The sequence below is a fragment of the Dipodomys ordii genome, unplaced genomic scaffold (genome assembly GCF_000151885.1).
Source record: "Dipodomys ordii isolate 6190 unplaced genomic scaffold, Dord_2.0 Scaffold54, whole genome shotgun sequence".
NCBI classification, from domain to species: Eukaryota; Metazoa; Chordata; class Mammalia; order Rodentia; family Heteromyidae; genus Dipodomys; species Dipodomys ordii.
Window position 1 is genome coordinate 1,810,242 of NW_012267270.1, and position 23,558 is coordinate 1,833,799.

General features: G+C 59.5%; 1 protein-coding gene across 1 annotated transcript in view; it reads right to left on the bottom strand.

Moving 5' to 3' along the window:
- Ano1 (anoctamin 1, calcium activated chloride channel) overlaps nucleotides 1-23,558 on the bottom strand; it is a 67,287-nt gene that overhangs the window by 31,099 nt on the left and 12,630 nt on the right. Inside the window, exons 3-12 of the mRNA XM_013020870.1 lie at nucleotides 20,130-20,228; nucleotides 19,379-19,530; nucleotides 17,927-17,981; nucleotides 15,429-15,480; nucleotides 13,303-13,368; nucleotides 12,807-12,862; nucleotides 9,263-9,304; nucleotides 5,753-5,817; nucleotides 4,244-4,378; nucleotides 1,283-1,443 (exon numbers count right to left, since the gene is read on the bottom strand). Of these exons, the coding sequence (XP_012876324.1) occupies nucleotides 1,283-1,443; nucleotides 4,244-4,378; nucleotides 5,753-5,817; nucleotides 9,263-9,304; nucleotides 12,807-12,862; nucleotides 13,303-13,368; nucleotides 15,429-15,480; nucleotides 17,927-17,981; nucleotides 19,379-19,530; nucleotides 20,130-20,228 (883 nt within the window). The remainder of the gene's footprint in view (nucleotides 1-1,282; nucleotides 1,444-4,243; nucleotides 4,379-5,752; nucleotides 5,818-9,262; nucleotides 9,305-12,806; nucleotides 12,863-13,302; nucleotides 13,369-15,428; nucleotides 15,481-17,926; nucleotides 17,982-19,378; nucleotides 19,531-20,129; nucleotides 20,229-23,558) is intronic.

Below are 23,558 nucleotides of genomic sequence, written 5' to 3' on the forward strand. Positions count from 1 at the left end.
GGCTGAGATCTGAAGATCGCAGTTCAAAGCCAGCCCGGCAGGAAAGCCTACGAGACTCTGATCTCCAGTTAACCACCAAAAAGCAAGAAGCAGAGCCGTGGCTCAAGTGGGAGAGCACTAGCCTTGAGCAGAACAGCTCAGGGACTGTGCCCAGGCCCTGAGTTCAAGCCCCAGGACCCAGCTGGGGTATGGCCCAGTGGCAGAACATTTGCCTAGCATGCAGGAAGCCCTGGGTTCAGGAAAACGAATAAAGGGCCTGCCCTGGTCAGCGGGGGGCACGGCACGTCCCGTCCTGTAGCCAAACCTGCCGCTAACTCTGAGTTGAGCCACCAGCCCGGGGCTCTGGCGCATCTTCACCCACCCTTCCCCTCCGCCTGGACCACCAGGGACGCAGCCCAGCCCCGCGTGGCTGGCGCGGCCATGGCGGCTCTGTCCTCAAAGCCCCGTGGGTCCGGAGACCAGCTCCGTGGGTGCTCAGCCCACTTCTGTCTGCATCCACCCATGAGCAGGGTGGTGCAGAGCGCAGATGGGTCCTGTGCTGGGATCGGCCCACGGCAGAGGCCAGGAGAGCCTCCCCGGACCCCGCACCCGCTCCCCGGACCCCGCACCCACTCCCCGGCCCCCGCACCCGCTCCCCAGCCTGCTCCCGCTGTGGCCGCTCTGCCATGAATGCCACAGCCAACTCAAAGTGCCACACCTCTTTCAGGAAGCCCCCCAGGCTCCCAGGGGCCTGACCATCTCCATCTGGAGGCCAGGATGGGCTCGGTGAGCGGGGACAGGGGTCCCCAACCCCAGGGACCCCGACAGGAAAGCCTGTCCTGTTTACTGACCAAAGTCATCCCAACAAAGCCAGAATCAGGGACTTGTGGGCCGGGGAGGGGAGCTCCCTGGGGGGAGCCGGGGCTTGGTGGCCCGGCCTGGCAGTGTGGCTGGAATCGTGGCTTTCATTCACACCATGGCAGCTGCTCAGAGCTGGGGGACTCCAGGGAACGCATGTCTCCTCTCTGATGCTCAGAGCCCTCACCCTAAGGACAGGGGGGCCTGCAGAGGCGCCCTGCGGATCTTAGAGAGACAGCGCCCCCAGCCTGGCCCGGGGCGGCCCGCCTGCCCCGCCCTGGATGGAAGGGAAGAGGCTGCGGGAGGCCTGGCCCGGGGCTCCTGGAGCGGAGCGCCCTCCTGGCTTTCCCCCAGGCTCCCCGCCAGCTGGGAACATCCCTGTGCCCCTCGGCCCTCCTTATGGATGGCCGGACAGCACGGGGCCCACGCGGCAGGCCCCGCTTACCCCAGAGGGCCATGAAGACGGAGAAGAAGACGGTGGCGGGGTTGTCGAAGAGGTGGCTGGCGCGGGCGGTGGCGCAGGCCGAGCTCATCTTCCAGTAGCTGCAGGTCCTGTCACACAGCGGGCACATGGTGATGTTCTGTCTCTGGTCGCACATCTCCATGCTGCAACGCAAGGGCACACTCGAGTCCCGGGGCGCTGGCACACAGCCCAGCCTGGGCCGTGGCTGGGGCGGGGAGGGCGGGGAGGGGGACCCAGTGGACCCCAGGAGGCACACCAGCCTGCTCCGGCCACACCCGGCCCTCTGTCCCCTGGGAGCAGCTCGTGGGCATGTGACAAACACTGTCTGTCATCTGACCCTGAGTGGGGCAGGGCCCTGGGCTCTGTTTAAGGCCCAGCTGTCACTGCACTGCCAGAATTCCCAGTGAGTGTGTGTGTGTGCGCGCATGTGTGTGTGCATGCGTGCGTGCATGTGTATGTCTGTGTGCGTGTGCGTGCATGCGTGTGTGCATGTGTGTGTGTGTGTGTGTGGCCTGGGCGCTGTCCCTCAGCTCTTCAGCTCAAGGCTAGCGCTCTACCACTTGAGCCACAGCGCCACTTCTGGTTTGCTGGTGGTTTACTGGAGATAAGAGTCTCACAGGTACTTTCCTTCCCAGGCTGCCTTTGAACTGAGATCTTTAGATCGCAGCCTCCTGAGTAGCTGGGATTACTCAAGGCTAGCGCTCTCCCATTTGAGCCACAGCACCACTTCCAGCTTTTTCTGAGTAGTTTACTGGAGACAAGAGCCTCACAGACTTTCCTGCCCCAGCTGGCTTGGAACCGAGATAATGAGAGCTCCTTGCTGGGCGCGTCTGTAATCCCAGACACACGGAGGTCGATGTAGGATCATGGTCCAAAGCTAACCTGGGCAAAAATATAAGGCCCTGCCTGAAAAATAACTAAAGCCAAAAAAGGAGGCTTAACCTTGCGGCGCCTGCCATGAGCTCAAACTCCATTACTGTCTCCCGAACACCAGAGAAAACCCACCAGCTCAGGCTCTTCTGCACAGGCCAGGCCCAGAGCCCAGAGCTACAGGAGACGCATCTCCACAGGGTGCCAGGACCCTGTGGGAGAGGCGCGGGGGGGGGGGCAGGCTCGGCCCTCGAACTCTCTCCTGCTCTTGCTGACAAATCCCATGCTTACAGCCTTCCTCGGGCGTGCGTGCTGGAGTGCACTGCTGAACCTATGCTGGGCTTGGACCAGCACCAAGGACAACTGGGTTCCAATCCCCCCTTCATAGATGGGGAGGGGAGCCCAGAGAGGGAAACGACTGGCCTCAAGCCATGCAGCGCACTGGGAACGGACCCTGGCCTCTCTGTAATACACCTGCACGCAATGGCTCTCCTGGGGGTCTCTCCTGAGACCCCGCGGGCCTAGGCTGCGTTCGTGCTCTATTGTCCTACCCTGTGACCCTGGCCAGGTCCTCGAACTTCAGATTCAGTTCTTCTTTCTGGAAAAGGCCCTTCCGGCCACAGCTGGCCCTGAACTCTCTCCTTCCTGTGACCTTAGACCAGATCTTGACCTATAAATAAACTCCAGGCTGCCGTGCTGGTCCCAGAGGCTCGGTGGCTGGGGTGGGGGGTGGGGGTGAAGTTTTGTTTTCTTTAGATTTGCGGATACACATAAACCAACGCACGGCCTCCCCCACTGGCCCGCGCAGCTGGTGTGTCACGGGCAGCGGCCATGGGCTCTGAGGGGCCTCTCCTGCCTGGCTCTTCTTTGGAGTGTGTGTGTGCCAATCGCCTCGGCACTGCGGACCACTGATAAGGATGAGGGTGGGGTGGGTGTAAGGCTGCGGCCCCAACCCTGCAGTGGGAGTGCATGGGTATGCATGCTGGCGTGTGCATGTGCGTGTGCACGTGTGTGCGTGTAGGAGGAGGGAAGGGAGGACACACGGGTGTAGGGGTGGAAGAGCTGTCTGCGGGAATGGCGCCTTCAAGTGAGGCTGGGCTGCCACTGGGGGCTTGTGGGGGTCCCAAGACCCTGACGCCTCCCCCTAGTTCTGACATAACCCAGGAACAGCTCTTGGGGGGGGGTCCCTGCCTCAGCCACCACATGCTCCCTGGGTCCCCAAACACCGCCATTCCCACGAGGGCCCCACAGGCCTGGGACATGACCGGGACAGGAGCAGAGCCCGGGGAAGGGGAGCGGGGGGAGCCCCCCCCTTGGCCTGTCCCTGCCCGGGGGGAAGGGGAGTGAGGGGAGCCCCCCCCTTGGCCTGTCCCTGCCCGGGGGGAAGGGGAGCGAGGGGAGACCCCCCACCTTGCCCGGAATGTTTTCATTGCTTCCACCAGACAAGAAGGCCAGGGCACATGTTGTCACAGCACGATCAAAGTGGAAAGAACAGCAGACAATAAAAGCCTTCCATGCACAGAATGGCCCCGTGTTTACTTTATAATCCTTCCCTCAACAATAAAACCCCAACCCATCACAGCACCGTTCTGCCCCGGACGGCTACCCGCCCTGCGCAGACAGACTTCTCTTTGTGTCTGGTGGTCCTGGAGGCTGTGCCCCGCCACGGTGCCCGCCACGCCCCCAGCCCCTTCTGCTTTAGTTTTCAGACCGATTCTCCCCTTTTGCCAGGACTGGCATCTGCCCACGATCCTGCTACTCAGGGCTCCCGGGCGCCCGGATTGAGGCAGGCAAGATCATAACGAGCGTTTTTGTGGAGATGGGGCCTTGATGACTCTTCGTCCCCTGGGCTAGCCTCCAACCACCACCACCAGCCTTGGGGCGTGGGGGAGACGTGACCCACCACGCTTGACCTGCATGCAGATGGCTGCCCTTTGGAGTGCCAGCCCTTCACCCAGCAGCACATGGCTGGCGGGGGCAGTTCTAGGGCCCGGGCATGCGGAAAGGAGGTGGCGGGAGGGCCTGGGTTCTAGTGGCTTCTGCCAGGAGCGAGCGGAGGAGGGGCGCGCCTACCTGGGGATGTTCTCCTCCATGGTGGCGCACCCGTACAGGAAGACAATGATGCCTACAAGGGAGGCGGGGATCAGCATCTGCGTGTAGGCCCCCAGCCAGGCAAAGTACAGGCCGATCTTCTCCCCGAAGTACTTCCTGTGTGGAGACCGAGGCAAGCTTACTCCCACCCCGGACCTGGGGCCGGGGGGAGGGAACAGATGCTGCCGGCCTGCCGGCCCCTCCCCCGTGAGGGTCCACGCGAATGGCCGCCGAGGCGAAGGGCCGCCGCGTCTCTCCCACGTGACAGAGTGGGCTCTGGGACCCCTGGTGGTCTCTCATCCTCCCTTTCTCTTTTTCTCCTCCCTCTGGAGGTAGCTTGCTATAAACAAGCATTCTACCACTTGAACCATATCCTGTCCTTTTTGCTTTAGTTTTTGTTTGAGGTGGGGAAGATCTCCTGCTTTTCCCCAGGGCTGGCCTGGACCCGTGGTGCCATAGCAAGGAAGATTACAGATGTATGCCGTCACACCCAGCCTGTTGGTTGAGATGGTGTCTCGCTATTTTCTGGCCCCCTACTGACCTTGGACCATGGTCACTTTGATCCCCATTTCCTGATTAGCTGGGATTTCAGGCAGGAATAACCTATACCTGCTCATTTCTCTCTTTTTAAGATAATGATAATAATACCTTTTTTTTTTTTTTGCCAGTCATAGTGCTTGAACTCAGGGCCTGGGTGCTCTCCATGAGCTCTTTTAAGCTCAAGGCTAGTACTCTATCGCATTGAGCCACAGCTCCACTTCAGTTATTCTGGTGGTTAATTGAAGATGAGACTCACAGACTTTCCTTCCTGGGTTGGCTTTAAACCACAATCCTCAGATCTCAGCCTCCTGAGTAGCTAGGATGACAGGTGTGAGCCACCGGCGCCAGGCTATAAAATTCTTTTTGAGATACAGTCTTTCTATGTCACCCTGGCTAGCCTGAAACTTTTACAATTCCTGCTTTGGCCTCCTAGGTGCTGGGATTACAGGCTTGCATCGCCTTACCTAGCTTGCTTCTCTTCCCCTGAGGACCCACAGGGTCCTTCCCCGGCCCCCACTTCCATGTGAACATGGCTGGGGGTAGACCGGGGCCCGGGGCCCATGGCTCCTCCTCCCAAGCACTGTGACCTGAGTGTCCTCCAACAGGCCCCAGCCCACAGCCCCACAGGACGCACAGACCAAGCTGCTGCCTCAGAAGTTCCTACACATTGAGCCCCCCTCCTCTTCCCCTGCACACCAGCAGGCGGCCCTGTAGCCGCTGGCCAGGCCAGGCTGCGTGGCCCTGGGGACAGGGGAGGGGTCAGGATGCTCTGTGCGGCAGACCCGGGCGATCTGCTCTGCTCCCCTCCCCTGCCCAGGAGGAAGGCCGGGACTCCCCCACGCGCCACGTCCACACAGCGTCTCAAGTGGCTGAGTGTTCACAGCGACTTTGCAGGACCAATCCACTTCCGCCCAGGGCCCTGCTCCCACAGGCCGGTGTGGGCCTGCTTACCTGACCAGGTCGATGGGCTGGTACTTGTAGAAGACTCGGTAGCTCGCCCATTCCTCATACAGGAGCTGGGGAGAGAAAGAGCGAGGAGTGTGGCGTGCCGGGGCTGTTCCCACTCTCCCTCACTGAGCTCCGGGAGCCTCAGCCGACCTTCAAACCATTCATTCATTCGACAAACACTGACAGAGTCAGCCATGTGCTAGCCAGAGCCCACATTTCGCAGTAGGGATGCGAATGAGAGATGAGCTTCTGGCAGCTCTTTGTGGCTTGTGAGGATTTAGGTATTTTGGCCATGCTAGTCAGATGCAACTTTTTTCCTTCAGTGCTGGGGCTGGATCCCAGGCCCTTGTCTGGGCTGGTGCTCTACCAATAGGCTATCCCACCAGCCAAGCCATTTCTTTTTTGTCAGTCATGGGGCTTGAACTCTGGGCCTGATCACTGTCCCTCAGCCCTTCAGCTCAAGGTGAGTGCTCTATCACTTGAGCCACTGCACCACGTCTGGTTTTGTGAGTGGTGTATTGGAGATAAGAGTCTCTCAGACTTTCCTGCCCAGGCTGGCTTCCAAACCATTTCTTTATGAAAGGAATAAAGCCACCAGGGGCTTGGGTAGAGAAATATCAATGGCAAAAAAAAAACAAAAAACTTAAAAAGTTTCATGGAATGCAAAGATGGTTTGAGGTTTGTCTCTGGAGATGGGCTGTTTGATTCACCCCTTTCATGAATGGAACCACCCAGGGCAGGGGGTGATGGCTTGGGGGGATGGAAGCTGAAGTGCATGGGATGGGTGTTGTGGGGAGGGGCAGGCATGGTGGGATTGACCATTACCACAGCCCCACACCGGAGGTGCACCCACAAGCTGCACTCTCACGCACAGGCTCTCGGACTTCAGCAGTGACCCTCCTGATATCCATATCCCTGTCTGCTCTGGCCATTGGCCTCGTTAACCCTTTCTTAGAGCCTGAAACCTCTATTTTATTGTAACATCCATTCTGAGAGTTAATAACCAATTAAGACTACAATAAAAGAACCTGTTTGCCAACTGGTTTGTGGCTATCAAGCAAAATCAGTCATGCCTGGCAAATGAATGCCCATGAAATCGACGTGATTTGTGAACTTGTTCTTTAATAGATTCTGACAGTGTGGAAAGACACAATGTGGTCTGTGTTTCTGTAGCTCCTTTAGGATGGAACCAACAGGCCAGCACCTTGCCCTTGGCAAGGTCCTGTGAGGCGGCCCAGGTCACGCCTCTGGTCAGTGGTATTTGGCTTGCTACCCGAGCTATCCAGGATGCTTCCCACACAGGCCAACGAGGTGCAGGGCTGACGGGCAAAGGCTCCCTCACGGGGATCTTATTTTTGCACATGCCAATATTGGGGCTTGAACTTGGGACCTTGCATTCACCCTTGAGCTTTTTTTTTTTTGCTCAAGGTTGGTACTCTACCACTTGAGCCACTTCCAGTGGGTTTTTTTTGTGGAGACAAGACTCTCACAGTCTTTTCTGCCTGGGCTGGCTTCAAACTGCAGTCCTCAGATCTCAGCCTCCTGGGTAGCCGGGATTATAGATGTGCACCACTGGCATCTGGCGTGAGGGGGGTCTCTTAAGATCTGAGGTGGGTTGGAGGCCCTTCCTCGAAACCAGGGCGCCAGCCCAGAAGGCTCCTGGCGTTCCAGGGCCCCTTCTGTTGCTCAGGAGAGCAGAGGCACTATGTTCGCACGTTACCACATGCCTCTTTGGAACAGGGAACTCCCAAGAGCAGGCTGTCTTTGTGAGCTTCAAGAGCTGAGCTGTGGAAACTGAGGTTTGGCCATGGTCAGCCCCGAGAATCATCCTTTCTGTAGCTCTTACGTTGGGTAAGGGGCACACACAGCACACAGCCCCAGGACCCGGCTCTGGGAAGAACACTGGCCAGGCTGGCTGCAGCCTCGTGGTGGCTGGGGAAGGACTGGGCAGGGATCTCCCCGCCCCCCACACGGCGGAGAGGGGCCCTGCCCTTCCTCCAGCTGCCATCCCCCCACCTAACTGGCATCATTCTCCAGCTACCCCTGGGCCAAGCCCTGTGCTCCTTGCTGGGACATAAACCACACAAGGGGCAGGTCGTTCAGGTGTGGGGAGAAGCGTGTAGAGGGCCTGGGGAGGGACGCCGGGCCTGGCTGCCGTGTGGCCTGCCAGCATTTCTTGAACAAGTAACCAAGGCAGCAGCCCTTGCACACAGGAGGCCCTGGGCCAAGCAGACCTGGTTTTAGGAAGACAGTCGCCCCTTGAGGCTCAGGAGGCTGAGATCTAAAGATCTCAGTTCGAAGCCAGCCTGGGCAGGAAAGTCTGTGAGACCCTTACTTATCCCCGGTGAACCACCAAGAAGCCTGAAGTGGAGTTGTGGCTCAAGTAGCAGAGTGCTAGCCTGACAAAAATGCTCAGAGACAGTACCCAGGCTCTGAGTTCAAGCCCCAGGATTGGGACATAAAAGGAGGTGGGGACTGGCTGGTGTGACTGGGGCTCCGGAGAGCGGGGTTGGGGTGGAGGGACTGGGATCTGAGGACAAAATCTAGCCACAAGGGGGTGGCGGGTCACTGTGGAGGAAACCAGACCTCAGCCAAGAGGCAGGGGCCAGAGGTCTGGCCTCCAAGGCTGGAGGAGGCCTGGCAGCCCCTGGAGGGGACGGGCGCACCCGGCAGGGCTGGACCGCGAGTCCCATGGGTCTCAGGCGGATGCCAGATGTTACACTAAAAATACCCAAATATGTAATTTTTTTGTGCTAGACCAGATAGCATCTTCACTGGATTCCTGGCTGGGCAAGTTTTATCAAGTACCAAAGGCTGCAAAACAAGCACGGGGCTGGAGGGCGCGGACAGGGAGGGCATTCCACCCCCAGAGCTTCTCAGGCCGGGGATTCGGGGACAAGGCCGCCATTGTGAGTGCCCTCCAGGGCCAGGCAGGGGTGGGGCCAGGTGGGGGCGGGGCCAGGCAGGGGGTGGGGCCAGGCAGGGGCGGGGCCAGTGGGCCCACAGAAGGCGGTGGGCCTGGGTTCCGTGGTGGGCAGAAAGGCGGAGGTGGGGCGTGGGCATGTGGGGTGGATCCTGGCAAAGCAAGAGCACAGGGCAGAGGGAGGCGGTGGTCAGGTGGTACGGCTTCCCTGAGGGCCTGGTGGAAGGAGGGGACCACGCCTGGGAAGGAGAGGGGTTGTGGGGTGGAAGGAGGATAGCGGCAACTAGGGACCAAAGAATTATGGGGTGCTTCCCAAGAGTGTTGTGCAGAACACCAGCCCCATAACGTCTCTATCGAGAAGGGTTCCGTGGCAGGTACATTTGAGAAACACTGCATGGCTGGCACGCACACACACATACACACACACACACTCTCTCTCTCTCTCCCCCCTCCCCCCTTCTCTCTCTCTCTCTCTGCTGGTCACCATGGCACCCGAGATCATTCACCCAGGAACAGTGCAAGATTAGGCCAAGCACCTTCCAAGATGGCAGCAGTCAGGCCAGAGCGTCCTCTGCTCGGCACCAACTTACTTTTCTGTCGTTGAACTCCACGCTGTCTCCCTCATAGTCGCCCTGTGGAGGAAGAGGAAGAGGAGAGTCACACAGGGCCACTTGAGGTCACCACGTGCCCAGGAGAAAGTCCTTCGTGGCCATCCAGCCCTCACCACCCTCGATGCCCCACACCGGGACCGAGATGCCACAGCCTTGAACCGAAGTACACCTGCCTGGGTGAGCCCCACGCGCCCCACTTTACCAACGGACTGCTTGGGAGGCAGAGATCAGAGGATGGTGGTTTGAGGCTATCACAGGCAGAGTTGTTCATGAGACCCCCATCTCAACCAATGGCCGGGAGTGGTGACACACTCCTGCCATCCCAGCTATGGGAGAGCGTAGGGCCTGGGCTCGGGGCCCACCTCTCTCAGCCCCAGGGACACAGCAAACCACAGGAGGATCGCAGTCCAGGCTGGACTGGGTATCAGCAAGCCCCTGCTTCCAAGATAACCAAGGCAAAAAAGGGGCTGGAGGTGTGGCTCGCGGGGCAGAGCGCCTGCCCGGCTAGCACAGGGCCCCAAGGCTAATGAGCCAGCCTACCACACAAGCCAAAAAGATGCAAATGCGAAAGCTTAGAGACAGAGCCAGACATTTGTCAGGACTTACAGCTAAGTGTGATCAGCTCTAGAGCTTTAAATTCAGAGGGGAAGGGAAAGTTCTAGAAACTGAGAGTGAGTCCAACATGTCAACCACTGACGTGAATCACTAAGGGAGGGAGAGGGAGAGGCACGGCCCTGCTGTTTAAACCTGGCTGGCTCAGGGCCTCTTGGCGAATGCCTGGTGTCCCCTCGGGTCACCAGGCAGCCTCCCTGACTCCCAACCACCCCCCGTCACGCAGGGGGGACCTGCCAGGTGCCTTGCCCAGCACAACACAGCTGCCTTGCTTCCTCCCAGCTCCAGGGGACCCCCCCCCCCCGCTGACTCCCGACCTGACCCGGCTCTCCCGGGGTTACCCAGCACTTCCTTCCATCATTGATTCCGGAGCGACTCGCCTAGAGCAGAGGTCTGCCCGGCGTGCCCTTGGGCGGGCAGGTGCCAGGCAGGAAGGAAGCCAGGAAAGCCCAGAGTGGCCAACATAAATGTCAGCGCCCTTTCTGTCTACCCGTCGCCCTGTCATTACAGGCGACCTCCTCCACCGGGCACCACAACCTGAGGTTCTGACTCAGCCGCTGGCTGGTGATACCAATGGCACCCTGCCTTGGAGATCCTTAATGAATGAATGAATGGTGAGTGAACGAATGAAACAAGGAGTGGGGGGGGGCTATGACACAGGAGCTGTGGCACTGTTTAATCGGGAGGAAGTCAGCTGTAGAAAAACCTCAAAGCAAGAGCTGGACACCAGTGGCCACACTGTCATTCTAGCTCCTTAGAAGGCTGGACTCCGGGAGGACCACAGTTCAAGGCTAGCCTGGGCAGAAAAGTTCCCCAGATCCTTTTTCAACTGCAAGGGGAGCATGGTGGTACCCACCTGTCAGCATAGCTACGATCAACCTAAGAGGCTGAATGCGGTGCAGGCGCGTCCCTGGACAGGATGTGAGACCCTGACTCAAAAATCACCAGCACAAAGAGGGCTGGAGGCCTGGCTCAGCAGTGTAACACCTGCTTTTGCAAACATTAGTTCCTGAGTTCAAACTCTAGTACTGAAAATGAAAATGACAATCCCCCCCAGCATGCAGCAAAAAGCCGTCCAAAGCCAGCCCTGGCCCCCTTGGGTCACATTCTCTGCTGAAGGGCCTGGGGCACACACGGCTCACTCCATTCCCTGAAGATGCCGTAAGCCAGAGGCTCTGGGCTCTGCCCCTGGCCCAGTACCACCAGACAGACGGCCTGAGCTCTCCAAGCCTCGCCTGAGCCCCCCAAACCTTGCATTCCCCATCTTCTAACACCTGGCTGCGTATGGTGAGTGAGGGACACGAGAGACAGACACTCAACCGCGGGCCTGGTGGACAGGGGTCCGGAACCAGTCTAAGTAAGCTGTGGATAGACAGGGGCGGTAAAGACCAGAAAGAGGGTGCATTTGTTCTCTAGGGAAGGAAGAGGCAGTGGTACCATCAGAGACACAGAGCAGAATGCAGCTAGGAAGGGCTTTTGTCCCAGCCCGGTGTGTGATCTCAGCCAAGTTACTGAACCTCTCTGCTCCCTGTGTCTGTAGCCGATTAATGAGATAAAGCTCCTACTCTACACAGTGCTCTTCACACAGTGGCTCTGCAAGACTCTTCTCCCCTTTCTAGTGTAAGTCTCAAAAGGGTTGATTGGAAACAGAGAAGGCCCTGCCACATTTTGGCTCCTGTACCCCAACTTCTTGCTGGCCTTGCCCGCTGGACAGTGGAACAGGGCACCCGTGTGGCTGGAGTCTGCTGCTCCGAGGTCTTGGGTGGCTGCGCCCAGGACCAGAGCTCTGCGGGTAGAGCCCAGAGAGCAGAGAGAGCCCAGAGCCCTGGAGACTTTCGCGAAGGAACAGGTCCCTCCCCAGGCGACCCACCTCAGACCTAGCCAATACGTGCCACGTTTGCTGAGCACCTACCAAGGGCTGAGTGCCCGGCATTCATGAGCAGACATGCCCGACACAGAGTGCCAGGGAGCGGCACCTCTGTGGGACAAGGGCGCCCAAAGTCCAGCAAGAGGGGGGTGAGGAAGCGTGTGTGTGTGTGCGCACACACACGTGTGCTGGAGAGGAACAGGGCCAGTGCACCCTAAGTCCCTGACCTGTAGTGCAGAGGAGGCTGCGGCTGGGGAGCCCAGCGCCCCCCATCCTCTGGGCGCACCCCTGCTTTGCTCTGATCCTGGCTTCCTCACAGCCCTCTGCTCACTACGCCCCTGCCGTTAGATGAGCCCACACGTGGGGGGACAGGGAGATTTGTGCAGAACAAGGGGTTCACTGCGCAAAGCCAACAGGAGTGCGTGGCCGGGACTGGACTCTGGACCCCATTTCCAGGCCTGTCTTTTTTATTTTCCCTCCCATTTCTTCCTACTTCTGGGCTCCTAGTCTGTGCACGAGTGCACACTTGGAAAGTTCTAGATCCTCTGTCCAGAGTTCCCACAGGGCTCAGGTCCCACAGCCTGATCCCAGTGCTCTGTGGAGCTCCAGCCTGACTGTCTCCGCGGACAATAAGAAGACAATCCAGCCTCTCTCCCCACCCAAACGAGCCCGTGGCTCCTCTACTTGCCAGAGGTCTGGAGACAGGCAGGAAGTTGGCCACTTTCTCCGCAGAAATGATACACAAATAGCCCGTGGCTGCCAGGGCCCGGGTGGGGAGCCCCGGCCAGGGAAAGCATTGTGTGGACCAGCTGGCTACTAGGCACAGCATCGGCACAAACCATCTGTCTTGGTGGGGCTATTTTGCCAGCAGAGACAGCCTTGCGTGTGACTTCTCAGGCCCGGCATGGGCGGACAGGGGAGGCTTGTGTGCAGTTGACATTTACGGAGAAGCCAAGCAGGAAGCTGGTAACCGCAGGATAATGGGCGCTCCCGGGGGGCGTGGCTGGTGGGGATTTGGGGAATGGAATAATGCAGATTGCTTACATCGTGCAGCGGGTATGCAGCCGAGTACACCCCATTGGCCAGCAGGCTCGTGATACCTTCAAAAACAGCGAGAGATGATGGGTTAGATGCGGTTCCTCCTACACGGGACACACTGCCGTCAGGGGGCGGCCCCAATCACGGGGACTTTGCTCAAAGCCAAATGCACCTGGCTGCCCAGAGCCCGGCCACCTTTCAATCCGTTAGAGATGATACAACATGCTTGATTGGCAGGGCTAAGAAGACACAGAGGAGACCCGGGGGTGGGGGGAGGCTCTGGTGCGGAGGCCGGAGGCACGCCCCCAGACCTCCCGATTCACCAGAGACCCCCACCTGCTTGCCGGCAAGCCTGCAGATTGGAAAGGTGGATTTGAAGTGGTTAGAAAAGCTGAATCATGAGAAAATGGATGGATGGGAAAATTGATGGCGTCAGAGGACGCACATACAATTTGGAATTAGCTTGAAGCTGGTTGGAGAAGTGGAAGAGGCCCCAACTTACCATACTTCCCACACTTCCGCCTTTTAGTTAGAAGGGCAGAATCCTTCTTTCTTCCCTCTCCTTGCCCTGTTCATACATCGGCTATTAGTTAAATTGGAAGGGCCTCGAAGGATCAAAGCTACGTTGGGGTGGGGGGGGCAGTTCTGGTGGCAAGTGAGGCTCTCGTGGTGCTCCTGTGCTCCGGGGGTGGTGGAAGGTGCTGGGTCCTGGTTTGCTGGCTTGAGGCCGGCACTGGTGAATTATGCAAATGATTACCCAGGCACCCGCTGATGGATATGGATGCCATGCCCGGCCCCGAGACGGTACTGGGGGAACAGAGCCAGAGCCAGGGCTCAGCATGCTGAAAATGATCTTGGGAATCTCATTGGACTCGAACACGTGGGGGTTGGGCAGGCACCACAGGGGGAGGGGGGGGAGGACTCCTGTGAATTCCTGCTGCTCACATTCCCCCAATCTAGCCAAGGCCACGATGCCAGAGGGAAAAATACCCCCTGGGAATCTCTTAAAAGTGGCTCATCACCCCTATTGGTGGCCAAGAACAGAACACTCAGGAGTGAAGACCAGAGAAGGCAGGACCAGGCGGTTGAAGAGTCCAGCCGCAGGGCCTTGGCCGTGTCTGGCAGTCCTGGCCTTCTCTCGCTTCATCATCCTGCTCTAATGCCCCCTGGTCAGAGAGGCCTTTCCGGACAAGGCTCCTTAATGTCCTCTCGTCCCACAGGTAGAAGCCAGTTCTGGTTTCTCCATCCATTTCGTATTTATTTCTGTCCTTTAGAATAGAAGGGGAGGGAGTCCTGAACCCTGGGGCAGAGCGCAGAGGTGGGCAGGAAGCGTTTCTGACTGCAAGGATACTGCATGAACCTGGCGGAGGGCTGAGTTCTCAGGGAAGGAGCCACATGAGGCAGGGGTAGAAGAGAAGGCACCCTGACCTCTGTCTTCTGTCCCCCATAGTCAGGGAGCCCCAGGCGCGGTCCTCCGTCCCCAGGGGCAGGGAGCCAGCCTTGCCAGGACATTTGTGGACAGCCCCCATCCCAGGGATGAGGCAGAATGGGGTGTCGGCTCTGGCCCAGCAGACCTTACCTTGTCCCTGCAGACCTAAACACAAACCCCGACTCCACCCACCCGCCGTGTCTGCAGAGGACCTGACCAGGCTCCCTCTCTCCTCTGGAGGCCCCGCATGGCTGTTCTGGGTTTAAAGGCCAGCCCAGCTTTACCTCCTCCAGGAGCAGACCTGCTGTTCTGCACGTTCTCCTGTCTTGAGGGCCCAGCTCCTCTTGGTCCCTGGATTAGGGACCCTCGCTTGCACAGACACAGCACAGGAGCTCAGAGGTGCAGGCATGCCCTGGGCCCCGCTGGCCACGCACAGGTGGTCTGCCCCCAGGCCCCGCACTGACCCTGCTCCTCCTCCTCCTCCTCCTCCAGCTGTTTCATTTCCTGCAGAGTTCTCCCTCCAGAACCCATCTGCTGCACTCGTCCCAGGTCTGCCCTGTCCCCTGTGTTCACAGCCTGGTCCTTGCAGAGATGTCCACGTGACAGAGGCCTCACTCCAGGAAGAAGGCAGGCAAAGACAAGCTGTGGGCAGAGGGCCCTGCCTGGGAGTGGTCCCCTCCCCGGGCTTCTAGGGGATTCTGGAAAACCAAGTTGGGATAGCACCATCATAGCCTCTGAGCTGGGTGTCTGCCGGGCAGAGGCGGGCTCGGGTGGAGGCTGCCGGGTGCTGGGCTTGGTATTCGGTGCCACACGTGGCTTGGCTGGCTGGCACGCTCAATGGCTTGGCCAAACCATCAGCCGTATCCCCCGAGGGACCGCTCCCTCCGTCCTGCCCCGGCCGGTGGGGACACAGCCTCGCCTGTTTCCTGGCTGCAAACACCCTCGGCAGACCCTGCCCACGTGCGCGGATCAAGCAGGGTGATGGCTGCTTTTGGGCTCCAAGAGTCGGGCCGTAAATCTGCCAGTGGTCCTGGAGCACCTCGCTTCCGCTGCCCAGCCCTCCCTCTGAACCCGCTACACAGGCCTAAATCAAAACCTTCATAAAACCCCCAGCTGCTGCCCACCTCCCACCGAGCCGATTCGGAGGCCAGATTACCACTGCAACCGCGGCTGATCTCAACACCCAAAAATGTCCTTACCCATGCTGTACTTGGCTTTTGTACACGTTGTTCTCTTCAAGATCTCGTAGACCTGTGGTGGAGAGATGGAAGGGGGGTGGGCGGTGACCCAGGCTGCCCACAATGCAATGTGCCTGCTGGTCAGACACGGCCAGGGAGGCCGGTGGTCTCTTAGGACGGGTCCTGGGCTCAGGGCCAGCAGGGTCAGAAGTCTGTGCTCCCAGCTAAGTGAGGGGCCTAAAGACTGGCTGTGCCACACAGAGGGGACAGGTGCCCCTCTAAACCGAGCAGGGGGCTGGCCACGGGCTGTGGGGGTTTGCGTGGTGTAGCTCACCCAGGAGCCCCCATGGTCTGTGGGCCTGTGGGTCTGTCAGTCTTGGGGAACTTGGTACATTTCTATCTCCAGCCCCAGGCCTCAGTTTCCCCCATCTGCAAGATAGGATTGGAGCAAGCATTCCTGGCCTGGAGAGGCTCTCCTGCGGGACCTCCCATTGCTTCCATTCACTGTGGCAAGGCCAGCTTCCCTCTGGCAGCCCAGGCCTGCCCTACAGCCCTAGCCTTTTATGTCCACCTAGTTAGCTGCCAGGGACCCCAGCCCCTCCCCCTGCCGGGCCCTGCCACTCAGCACAGGATCTTTATGCCCTGGTTGTTCCTCAGACCTACACTCTCCGGGGAAACTCAACACACAAACCTGGGAGGCAGCTTCCCCCTCCCCTCCCCTCCCCTCCCCTCCCCTCCCTCCCAGCACACACAAGGAATAAACTGCTCACCCAGGTGCTCTCAGTGGATCCAAATCTGGCCCAAAAACGGTAACCATCTCCCTCCCCCCGCCCCACCTTCACCCACCACCGTGGAGCCCCACTGCATCCCCCAACAGCTGGCCTTCCTGACCACATCCAGAGCCTTGCTCCACAGCCTCTTGTGGCTCCCTACTACCTAGACTCACCTGCAAAGACCCCAGCCCAGCACGCTCACTGGGTGCCCATTCCTGCCTGCTTGGTACCCGGTGGGCTTCCCCAGGCCCACGATTGGGGTCATACCTCTACCTTTAGAATGGCCTGACCCTGGCCACTGCTGGGTTTCAAAGACCACCAGGCCTGGCGCACAAAGGGCAAAGACGTCACTGATGGGAGCCTGCGTGTGGGTGGCTTACAAACTGGCCACCCCAGGTCCCTGGGGCCAGTGCCCCTCACTTCCTGGGGGGTAAGCGGAGTCAGGCCGGGTTGCTCAGGTGACGCCCGCCCTAGGGAAGGCTCCTCTGTGTGACTTGGAGACAAGTCTGTGCCTTGGAGAACACAGCCTACCTGGATTTCACAGCAGATACCCCCTCATCCCCCCAAAATGTTCCCAGAGCATCTGAGCCTTGTGAGTTCACAAATGTGTGTCTACCCCATGCTTCTGGGGGTGTTCTCATGCCCCCCAAAATGTACAAAACTAGGAGTGCACAACATATTAAAACGCATGGACACGTATTAAAATGTGGTTCAGTGACGCGCTGGCCATTCCAGCCCTCCCCGCCCCCACCCCAGCCTGGAGCAGCCTCCCAGGAAGGACCCTGTGAGGCCGCTGGGTGGCTCCCAGGGGCTCCAGCCCCACCCGCTGGGGGCTGGTCTTTTAGATATTATTATCACCAGGTCTAACTGCTGAACTTAACCAATAACACAGCTAACGACCAGGCCGCACAGGGACTAGGCATCTACCTGGGCCATGTGACCACACAGAGGCTCACAGCCGCCCTGTGGACATCAAGTCAGACTTGTGCTCATTCCCACAGGTTCAGGGACCCCTGTGGTCACAAGGCTGGAGTGGGCAGAGGGCAGATGGACCCGCCCGTCCGGCAGTGCCCAGCAGTCCTGCGGCTGGCAGCCTTCCAGCAGAGAGAAGTTATCTGCACCAGGCCAATCATCGGCCTCCTCTCAGCCCTGGGTGGCTGCCCGGCCGGGCTGGCAGGAGGAGGGAATGAAAGCTGGGCACGGCTGCCAGGAGAATGTCATGTTTAGATAGAAATTGGGTCCTGCTCCATGCACAGTTCCCAGCTTGGCTGGTGGACAAGTTGGCGGCCAGTGGATAAACATCAGCCAGTACCTTGAATAGGGCAGAGTGGCCTGGTCAGACTGCAAAGCCGGCTGGCTCATTTGGCAAAGGCCTACAATGATATCCTAACCCTGGGCTGCCTGCCCCTGCCTGACTGCTCAGAAACGCCAGGCGAGAGATCTGCCGGCCTGGAGCCAGGAGCCCAGGGGCTCTTGAGATGTGTGGGACCTCGGAGGATGGGGCTCGTGGGGGCAGGGCTGCGGTGCTTCTGCCTGGAGGCTTCCTCTCCCCAATTTCCTATTACCTCGGGCCAAGCCCGTCCCCAGGGCCACACTCGGCCCTCCCATTTCATTATTCTAATTATCTCTGTCACAGGCAATTAGAGCCGGCCTCCACCCCCGAGGAATTTCACCGAAATGAAATGATCATGGGGTCTCCCGGGATCCCCGCTGAGGAGACAATCACGCCAGGCAGCAGGCACTCACTATGGTGCTCCGGGTTTTGCTGTCGAAAAAGGAGTCTTTGTCGGCCAAGTCAAAGCTGCGGAAACAGGAAGGAGATGAGGCCGCTCAGGAGGGGCAGAGACCTGGGGCTCCAGACCCTGCGAAATCGCCCTGTCCCCCTGGGGGTGACAACAAACTGCAGCGGGTGTGCCTCTGTCTCTGGGCCTATGAACCCCGCTGCACAGCATGCCCCGAGAGACGCCAGTCCCCACGGGGGAGGGGACCCAGAGGCAGGCCCGGTCAGCCCCTCCTGGAGACCTGCACCTGCTCTGAGGACACCCTCAGTGGCCAGATCTATTTTTTAAATTAAAAAAGGAAATTAAAAAAGGAAAGAAAAAGAAAAGAGATCTTTCAATGGTTGCACAAAGGGGTTTCAATTCAACGTATCCATTTCGGGGTGCACTGCCTCCTGATCAGCGGTATTCCTTGCCCAGGTCCCCCCAACTTCTCCACAGGCAGTGGGTAGACCCGCTTGGTGCCCTGGGGACCAGCTCGCACCATTCTAACAACCACCCTGGAGCAGCCATGTTGGTGTGGGGACGTGGGGAAGGGGGAGGGGGCCCTCACAAGTCCTGTCAGCGCCTCCCAAGGGAAGGGCGAGGTTTGGGACACCTCCCCCGACCCCCAAGTGCCTCGGGCCTGGGGATTTGCAGGGCAGAAGTCTAAGCTCTGGGCTCACCATCCCTACGGTACGCCCCGGCCCTTTGTGCCCACCTCTGCCCGGTGAGGCCCCATGACCCAGGTAGCTGCACCTTGGAAGCAGGGAGAATGGAAGGTTCCCAAATAGGCTGGGCACTGCCAGGCAACCAGCTGCTGCTGCAGGCCCCTGGGCGCTCCGGGCTCCTGTGGGGAGCCCCTGGCTGGGGAGCGCTCAGGGTGCTGTCTGGTGATTAGCCGGGTGAGGAGGCGCAGCTGGTTGGGGAGGCCCAGCTCTCCACCCTGGGGGCCTGGGCTCACGGAGTTCTTGGGTGCCACTGAGCTGGACAGGCCCCTGCGCGCCTCCATTTCCCCACAAGCAGGGCCTTAAATCCGTTTCCTCAGCCTCCTCAGAGCTCAACAACTACACAGCTACTACACAGCAACTACACAGCAACTACACAGCTCTTGCAAGAGCCGCAGTCCACCCCCTTCCTTTTGTTATTGTTTGGTTTGGTGTGGGTTTTGTGCTAGTGCTGGGGCTCGAACTCAGGGTCTCCCACTGTCCCTTAGCTTTTTTGCTCAAGGCTGGCACTCTACGGCTTGAGCCACAGCTCCACTTCTGAAATTTCGGTGGCTAATTGGAGATAAGAGTCTGGCTTTGAATGGCTACCCTCAGATCTCAGCCTTCCAAGTAGCTGGGATTACAGGTATGAGCCACAGCGCCCAGCTTCCCCTCCTTTGGAAGGGATGGAGAATGTGCCTGCGTTTCTGTAAGGGGCAGGGAGGGGCACTCACAGGTGCTGCTTCTCCCGGGAGAAGGGGTAGGACAGCCTCTTGGTGGTCTGCGGCCGGTGCTCAGGCACCCTGGGCTGGATAGGATCTGTGATCTTCTGCAGCACGGAGCTGAGGGTCTTCAGAAGGCCGCGGGTCTCGCTGATGTGATACATCTGTGGGTGGCATGGGGTGGGGGAGGGGTGTGCGGCACTCTGCTAGCCCAGCCTGCCCCTCCCCCCGTGCCCCCCTGCAGTTCAGGAGATCCTCCCCCAGAGCTCAATAACACATTCTAGAAAACATTCCCAAACTTTGCTTTTTGTTTCTAAAGGTTTCCAAGCGCTTCCAGTGACTTAGCTGCAGCCAGCCCCATTCCTCCACTTATAAGCAAGCTCAGCGGCCCCATCAAACTGCTTCTTGGCCATAAAGTTCTGACCAATTAAGAGGAAAAATCCCAGCAAGCCAGGACATGTAATTAAATTAAATCTGATAAATGAGCTGAGACCCCACAGGCATCAAAGAACCAGGGCTCGGCGCTGAGCTGGATTTGTATGGACAGGACATGCCTGGGCCAGCTAGAGACGCTCTCTGGCCTGGACTTTCTCCCGGTGGGATCTGGTCTGGGGGTCTCTAAAGACCACCCAGGGCTGGGTCATGTCCCCCTGGCCGGGACAGAGAGCGGGGGCCTGTGTCTGAGTTCCCTCAACGTGGAGGCTCTTGCTGCCGGCTTTGCCCATGGTGGTCCTGGGCCGCGCAGACTCGCATCACCACTGACCTTCCTCGTGGGCATCTTCAGCTTCAAAAACTCAGCCTCTCGGCAGAGCACGCCCCAGGGCGCGTGGATCTTCACAAAGCCAACTCCAGGGATTTTAGTCTAGAGAGAGGAAACCAATTCAGCGTCAGGGATGCTGTGTGCTGAAGGACATTTTACCCGTGGCTTCAGCTACAGCCTGGTGGGCGGCTGCTGTCCGCGCTGGCACCTTGCCTGCTGCAGGCCCCTGGGTGCTCGGGGCCCACCCTCTGCCAGCTGGGTTCCCTGTGTCTATATAATTGTGTGTGTGTGTGTGTGCCAGTCCTGGGGCTTGAACTCAAGACCTGTGCTGTCGCTGAGCTTTTTTGCTCAAGGCTAGTACTCTACCACATGAGCTACTTCCAGCATTTTGGCAGTTAATTGGAGATGAGAGTCTCACAGACTTTCTTGCCTGGGCTGGCTTTGAAATGTGATCCTCAGATCTCAGCCTCCAGAGCAGCTAGGATTGCAGGCTGGCACCTGGCTACCATTGTTATTCTTAACGTGGGCGGTGGCCTTGCGCAAGGGCTCAAGGGCAGGAAGCAGCCAAGAACCGTTCCCTCCCCACTGCTGTGAGCTTGGACAGAGCGCTTCTGTCCTGACAGGATCACACAGAGGGCCACTGAGGCAGCCCAAGAGAAGGCTCTGGAAGGAGGGATGGCAGCTCCAGCCCACAAGTTAGCTACTTCATGGGCAGAGATTGGGGGTTCAAGGCAGCCTGGTTAAAAAAGTTCACCAGTCTCCATTTCCACCAGTGGCCGAGTGTTGTGGCACACACCTGCCATCCCAGCAACAAAGGGACAGGCAGGAGGATCACGGTCCAGGTCAGCCTGGGCATAAAGCGGGACCCTATCTTGAAAATAACAGAAACAGGCTGGCGGAGTTGCTCAGTGGGAGAGCCCCTGTTCATCAAGTCTGAGGTCCTGAGTTCAAGCACCAGCAAGCCAAAAAGAAAAAACAAAGGCACTTCAGGAGGTTCCATGCCAAGACTTACCTGAGGAGGGGTCCTCCCCACACCAGGCCCGTTTCCTGCTTCTCTTGCCCTTCCATGGCCTACCCCGTTCTCTCAGGCTGGCCGCCCTCGCCCTGTCCTGTCCTGGTCCCATGGCGATGGCCACCGTGGCGCCTGACCACAGACATTCCCTCCTCTCCCCCCCCCACCCCCCGCCCCCCCGCCATGTATCTAACCAGCACTGTGTTGAGCCCTGTCTCGGAGCTCCGGAGCTCGCTGACAGCTGGGGAGGGTGACAGGTGCCGTCAGGCATGGGGGGGGCACTCTCTCTCTGGGGGCGGGGGCGGGGGGGTCGGTCTTTCCCTCTTATTCTGGCTCCCAGGGAAGTGCTCCTCTTCCATCGCGCCGGGCTCTGCCTCCTTCCCTGTCTCTGTGTGTGTTTCTTCCTACTGAAGGTTGGGCTCACCTAAATCCAGGATGACCCCACCCGAAGTGCTTAGCCCAGGGCCTCCTGCCAGCCCCCATGCGCCTGGCTTTAGAGGCCCCCCTCAGCCTACTACACCAGGGAAAGAGGCTTTGAAGGGGTGCCAAATGGGACTGGACTTTGCAGGCTCTGGGTGGGAGGGTGCAGGTTCAGGGGGTGCCTTGGGGGAGACTGAAGCCCAAGGCGGGGGGGCACCAGAACAGAGTGGGCAGCCCAGTGGCTCAGGAGACCGAGGCCCAGCAACTCCTGCTCATCAGAGGCAGGTGGAGAAGGCCCTGCTCCTGGGTGACCCCACAAGTGCCCCCCAACCCCACCCCGGCCTCCGTTCCTTCATCTATGGGGCAGGCACGCCAAGACCCGGTTCACAGGACACCGGACCCCTGCAGCCCAGGCCCCGGATGCCAGGAGGTCGGTGCAAGGGCCTGAGCCTAGGCTGCCTTTCTGTGACTACGGGCAGCCAAGACCACGCCCGCTTTGGCCAGCCAGCCCGGGAGGGTCCGCCGCCCTGTGACTCAGGCTGACGTGATGGGACACCCCTGAGTGGGCGGGGGGGGCCCATGTGTGGTGGAGCCCGGCTTTTCCTGTGACAGATCCAGGTTTATTTCTGTGTACTGCTCCACTCTCATGCAGAGACCCGAAATACTTTCTTCCGAGTCCACGGGGACCTCTGTCCACAAAGGCCCTGCCTCCCTGGGAAACAGGCCCCCCTCCTCCCCCCCCCATCCCCCTGTTTACGTGAGCCGCGGGGTCTCTCCCAGGGAAACAGCTGGTGAGGTTTGGGAAAAGGGTCATGGGACCGGCCCAGCCAAAGCACACCAGGCTGTTTAAAAGCATGGTACCCAGGCTGACCACAGCCGCCCACAGCAGGAAGACAGCGCTGTCCCTGGAGCCCGGCCAGAGGAGGTGGGGGAAGGGAGCTGGGGGGGTCCACGTGGGTGCCCGGCCCAGTGCGTTTAAATCTCCACTACTTCTTTCTCTCTCCCTCCCTCCCTCCCTCCCTCCCTTTCTTCCTTTCCTTCGCTCTTTCTGGCAGTACCCATGCCCGTGGGGCCCGCTGCCCCGCTCAGGCAGGATCCTGCGTTTTCACCCAGGCTGCTCTGGACCACAGCTGTCCTGCCTGTGTGTCCTGTCACCACGCCGGGCTGATGGATGTGTGAAGGTGGGGTCCTGCTCACTTTGTGCCCGGCTGATGTGTGAAGATGGGGTCCTGCTCACTCTGTGCCCTGCTTGGCTGTGAGCTGCGATTCTCAAGCGGCTGGTCTGACAGACATGTGCCGTGGTGCCAGGGCCCTAAAGCTCCATGCTGAGTCCTACATAGAAGGACTGGCCTCCTCAGAACTGTTTCTGGCACTTTCCGTCAGAAAGAGGAAACCCATAAACAGAAGTGACAAATTTCTTGGGTGGCCAAGATCAGCGATGATGGTTTTACCCCCCACTGCCCTGGAGAGGCCGGGCTCGCGGGCAGACCCCGGGTCCGCCTGGTCCTTGGGCGCGGCCAGCGGCCGCTGCCCTGCTCTGCGGGCGCCGGTCCGGCCTGGGTGAGCGAGCGGCTCCTATCTGCTGTGTTGTGTCTCAGGAGAGCTCACGGGCTCCGGCTCTCACTGTGAATGCTGGTCTGTCCACACCGCTTCCATCCAAGGCAGGACCCTCGGGGCAGCCCTGCACAGAGCAAGGCTGGTGAAGGATGCCGGACACGCAGAGCAGGAGTGGGCGGGGCGGGGAAGGGAAGGGAGCCGGGGCTGCACGCAGGCCACGTGGACAAAACTCAGACCAGGGTCTTCCCCACTGTCATCAGAATGGCCTGGCAGCTTGGGCTCGTGGGAGGGCTGGGGGAGGGATGCGAGAGGTTCCCCCGCTGGAGGAGGGAGGAGAGGGAGGAGGAGGAGGAGGGGGAAGAAGGGGAGGGAGAGGAGGAAGAGGAGGAGGAGGAGGAGGAAGAGGAGGGAGAGGAGGAGGAGGGAGAGGAGGGAGAGGGGGA